This window comes from Dendrobates tinctorius, unplaced genomic scaffold, assembly GCF_039654945.1.
Source record: "Dendrobates tinctorius isolate UK_male_01 unplaced genomic scaffold, ASM3965494v1 ptg000151l, whole genome shotgun sequence".
NCBI classification, from domain to species: domain Eukaryota; kingdom Metazoa; phylum Chordata; class Amphibia; order Anura; family Dendrobatidae; genus Dendrobates; species Dendrobates tinctorius.
Window position 1 is genome coordinate 16,147,264 of NW_027361818.1, and position 5,741 is coordinate 16,153,004.

Sequence of the window (5,741 nt, forward strand, 5' to 3'; positions counted from 1 at the left end):
AAAATAATTTCTGTGGTACTCAAGGTTCCTAAAACCACAGTGGCCTCCATAATCCTTAAATGGAAGACTTTTGGGACCACCAGAAGTCTTCCTAGACCAGTCCCTCCAGCCAAACTGAGCAATTGTGGGATAAGAGCCTTGGTGAGAGAGGTAAAGAAGAACCCCAAGATCACTGTGGCTGAACTCCACAGATGCAGTATCGAGATGGGAGAAAGTTCCACAAAGTCAACTACCACTGCAGCCCTCCACCTGTTGGGCCTTTATGGCAGAGTGGCCTGACGGAAGTCTCTCCTCAGTGCAGCACACAAGAAATAACCAACAGAGTTTGCTTAAAAAACACATAAAGGACTCCAAGACCATGAGAAATAAGATTCTTGGTCCGATGAGACATAGATAGAACTTTTTGGTGATAATTCTAAGCGGTATATGTGCAGAAAACCAGGCACTGCTCATCTCCTGCCCAATACAATCCCAAAAGTAAAACATGGTGGGAGCAGCAGCATGCTATGGGGGTGTTTTTCAGCTGTAGGGACGGGATGACTGGTTGCAATTGAAGGAAACATGAATGTGGCCAAATACAGAGATATCTTGGATTAAAAACTCTTCCAGAATCCTCTGGACCTCAGACTTGGCCAAAGGTTCACCTTTCAACAAGACAATGACCCTAAGCACACAGCTAAAATAACAAAGAAGTGGCTCTGGAACAACTCTGTGACCATAATTGACTGGCCCAGCCACAGCCCTGACCTAAACCCAATTGAGCATCTCTGGAGAGACATGAAAATTACTGTTGACCAACATTCACCATCCAACCTGACGGAACAGGAGAGGATCAGCAAGGAAGAATGACAGAGGATCCCCAAATACAGGTGTGAATACCTTGTTTCATTATTCCCAAGAAGACTCTTGGCTTTACTAGCTTAAAAGGGTGCTTGTACTCAACACTCAGCAAAAGGTCTGAATACTTATGACCATGTGATATTTAATGTGGTGCTGAATGCATATTAATGAGAAAAAAATGAACTTTTTTGAATTTATTTTTTGAAATGGCTGCAAAGAAACAAATAGTGAAAAATTTAAAGGGGTCTGAATACTTTCCGTATCCACTGTATGTGATGTCAATTCTAAATGCAAGCAACTAAGTCCCCTGGTCATGGTGTGGCCAGTCCTGAACCAAATATCCCTGATCTTGGTGCAGCCAGTGCCATATCCAAAGTGCCTGGTCCTGGTGAGGCCAGTCCTGAATCCAAAGCCCCTGGTCCTTCTGCAGACAGTCCTCAACTCAAAGTCCCTGGTCGTAGTGCAGCCATTGCCTGAACCTCATCCCCCGATCAGTGTTCTGCCAGTCCCTGAATCAGTATCTGAGACCTGTGTGTATGAACATGTGCCTGTCTGAGTACCACTATAACCAGTCTCCAGTAATGCTAAAAGCAGTCTTCGAATCAGAACTGTCTGAGACTCCATATCAGTAATCGTTCTGCAGTGGATCTTGAGCCTAGTAATTTTAATGGTTGAATAGATAAACTTGTGCACAACTAATAAGGGTGCCAGAGTAGGTTCCCACACCATTAGCATATTTCAAGAAACTCAGCACTCAAATTAAGTGATCAAACTATAATTTAATGTTGTCCACAGTCGTAGTAAACAAAACATTTCGGTCTTACATCAGACCTTCATCAGTTACAGATTAGAGTGTGTCTATTAGGTCAGGAGGACCAATGGATTAAGTTGAAGGTCACTAGATCAAATGACTTTCTGTCATGGGGAAAAGAGAGTGGAGATGCTAGAGCCTGTACGCATGTAGGATCAAGTGTGCCATGCCTCAGTGGCATGTGCGGACGCGGTGGTCACCTGCGTGCGTGACAAAGTGAATGTCCTTCAATTTCTCTTAAAAAGAAGCTTATTATGATCTGGAGGTCTCATGTGCTTTAATCATAAAAATAAGATTGGCTTGGAAGGGGTTACAAACCAATAAAATATGACACTTACCATGCCCCTTTTCTGTCCTTGCTACTGCAACTACATAACTAATTCATTGCCAGTTAGGAACCCTCAGTGAATAGACTGGAGCTAGAGTAGGTAGTTGTCTTAGAAGGACCTTATAGGATCAGCAAGGAGCTGGAAGGACAAGTGTGGATTCCTGAGGGTGATATTTTATTGTTTTCTAACCTCTTCTTAACCCATATAAATATCCGCCTTAAAAACTTTAAATTTGCTAAAATTGCAATATTTTGATAAATTCTAAACAAATTTGATTCAAGTTCTCTTTTCTACTTGATGTAATAATCCTCATAAATAAACATAATTAATTAACTGCAGATATAGAACACCTTAACTATACATATCATGCATATTTTATAGATTAATATTTTATTTTATTTTATACATATAATATTTTTATTTTTCTTGCAGGTCAACCACTCAATGGTTGTAGAATTTATATTGCTGGGATTTCAAAATCTTGGTCTTTTTCGTATTCCATTGTTCATTCTTATTGCTTTTCTTTATGTAGTCACGGTGGTTGCAAATCTGTCCATCTTCTCGTTAATTTCATCAAGCTCCAATAATAAAATGAAGTCTCCCATGTATGTTTTTCTTAGCCATCTCTCACTCTCGGATATCCTTATCAGCACCACAGTGGCCCCCAATGCCCTCCATGTGATTTTATTAGGTAATGCAAGTGTACCGACTCTTGGCTGCATTATGCAGTTATATTTCTTTGGGGTCTCCACTATTACAGAATGTTGTCTCCTCACCGTGATGTCTTTTGATCGATATTTGGCCATTTGCAGACCATTGAGATACATGTCGATTATGAACAATAAACTCCTCACTGCTCTTATTACATACTCATGGACGGTGGGTTTTCTGCAGCCTCTTATTACCCACTCACTTATCCTACAACTAGATTTCTGTGGGCCAAATGTCATTGACCATTTCTTTTGTGATGTTGCTCCAGTTCTAGAACTTTCTTGCTCAGACTTAACCTTGGTACAAATTGAAGTCTCCATTGTGGCTTTGTTTGTTGGTCTTATTCAGTTCCTTTTTATCATTGGCACCTACATCCTCATATCTTACTCCATTTTTCATATGTCCTCAAAGGCTGGCAAGGAAAAGGCATTCTCCACTTGTAGTTCACACCTGGCTGTTGTCTGTACATACTATGGGACACTTATCATTCTTTACTTATCTCCATCCAGAGGATATTCCTTCAGCTTAAATAAAATGTTATCACTGATTAACACTGTGGTGACCCCATTCTTCAATCCCATTATCTACGCATTGAGAAATCTGGAGATAAGAATGGCCCTTAAATTTCTTCTACTTTGAAAGAAGTAAAATTAATATTTTTCATGAAATTACATTTCATTATATGGTACTTTTCAATACATTTTCATAGTACAGTCATAGAACACCATAAAATATGCAGGACCCAATTTCCAAATTCTCTTTCTCTTACCGTGTAATAATTGGGTTGACCAGGATTGCTAAAAACGTGGCAACATTTTTCTAAAAAATGAATCACTCTTGTCAATGGGTTGTATGTTGTCATGTCCCTCACTACACTCTCTTCAAAGAAGCTCAGCTAAAAAAACAGGCAGTGTTGTCGACAGAAGAAACAATTTCCAAGTTTGGACAAACTATTAGGCTTTTGTTGGATTCAACATTGTCTTCAGACTCTTCTGGAGATAGAAGTTGGCTAACAAGTGGCGCTGGAGACAAACATCACTCAGCCGTGGAGCTCAAATTGCTTATTTTCTTAGACTGAAACTTCTGTCAAAATCAAGTCAATCAATAATTTCATTACTTAACTCTTATTTATTTTTAGACATAAATAGTCAGGCTTGTCTTGAATGAATCTTCCTACACGATATAGACTTTAATGGAAATAGAAAACTAAAGCAGAATCCGAGAAGAAAAGTCAACCAGACCAAGGTCAAACATTGATGGTCTATTGTAGGAGGCCTTCACCTTTTCAGAAGTCTTAACAATTAAAACATGGTAATGACTTGGCCATTTAGCACTAAGGATTATCTGTATAACTGAAGAGTGTAAAATTCTTAAACTTTCTAATAGAATTTATTTTATTTAAATACTGAATCCTTTAGAGGCAGGTCAAATCTCTCCCAGTTCTCTGTATATTTGTACCTTTTATTTCTCATTTTAATTTCTTTATAGTGTAACTCTTATTCTTAATAAATTTCTTTTTTTATTTCAATTACCTGTGAAGAATCAATTATTGATGGATTTTCCACATGAAATGTAAACTGAATTCTGTTTTTCTCTGTCCTTTACCTATATGGAATAAAAGGGCACTTTAGTTTAGTTTTTTTCATTTCACAGCCACTAACGTATTAGTTTTACCTATAAATGATATACATAACTATTTACTGGATGTGAGAGAATAAAAAAATGAATTCACATTGAATTAGCCTAATGCAAAACATAAAAAGTGATTAGTAGCAAGTTGCTTCATATAGAATCAAAAGAACTCCAAAACCTGCAATTGCCCCCAAAGATGTTCAAAAAATTCTGATGCCTCCTAGGACTGTGTTTAACAAATTTCAAGCTTTTTAAAACAAACACAGCTTTAGTAATGTCAAAGCAATTTTAACACGCCATATTTGGCTGTCAGAATTTGGATAGTCACAGGTGGTTGCAAACAGCCTGTTTAAAAAAGATTCATAACCTAAACCTTTACTCCTCTACACAACTTTATCCCTAACCTGTCTGGTGTGTTCCTTGTATCCCTTCACATGTGAATCTAACTTTGTAATGTACATGATCAAGTGCCCCTGTGGGCTTCTCTATGTGGATCAAAAAACATGTCAGGGATCGCAAAGCCAGATGCAAATCTACCATCCACTGTTGCAAGACCTAGTTACCTCTCTCTTTTCATTGTTCCAAAGGTAGACATAGGGTATCACAGTTATGTTCTCAGGTCTTTCAACAAGTCCCCAGACCATGAAGTGAGGGCAACCACATTATATTATTAAAATGGAGCCTTTCTGGAACTCAACTCCAGACCCTGACACCTAAGGAACATCAACAGAGAGTTGGACCTATTAACTTAAATCTTCTATTATTCTTGCTTCCCAGACAGATCCACTAATTTTCATGCCAGAGGAACCACTTTCCCGTTTCTGTCCCTGGTTGGGTTAGTCTCTTGCCATTCACTACTATGCTCTCCTTCTCATCTTCCCTTCGCTCCTCCCTCCTCCCTCTACCGCTGCCCTCCCAACCCCCTCTCCCTCTTTGATACCCCTCTCTTTCTTTCTTTTCAGTCTTCTCCATCCCCACACTTCATATAATCCTTTCCACCATCTCATCACTCTCCATGGGTATTTCTTTATTTTTATGTTTCTTTCCATTCCCCAGTAACACACACCCCAGCACATCATTACCATAATCCCTTTCCATTGCAACCTATCATACCTCCCTTTAACTAAATGACATAAAACTTTCAGGATGAACATTACAGCATCATGTGTTTCCACAGTAACTGGTCATGTGATACATAACACGGCATTAAGTCACTATTATTCTGCCCCTTATAAAGCGCTCACACACATGACTCTGGTGTCTTTTACTCCCCATCCCCAATGACACATGCAAGCCGCAACACGTGATGCCAACATCATCACCACCCTGCACCCACCATGACCTCCTAGCTTACGCCCCAAACATACCGCGCCATGTCACAGGTTGTGCTGAGACAAAAGGCGGGACTTATGCCCTAT

General features: G+C 39.3%; 1 protein-coding gene across 1 annotated transcript; it reads left to right on the plus strand.

Annotated features, from left to right (window-relative positions):
* The first annotated feature begins 2,583 nt into the window (after window positions 1-2,583).
* On the plus strand, window positions 2,584-3,330 carry LOC141049943 (olfactory receptor 6P1-like). Its single transcript, XM_073546784.1, has one exon. It carries the CDS (start codon window positions 2,584-2,586, stop codon window positions 3,328-3,330), a length of 747 nt encoding a protein of 248 aa, XP_073402885.1.
* The last annotated feature ends 2,411 nt before the right edge of the window (window positions 3,331-5,741 follow it).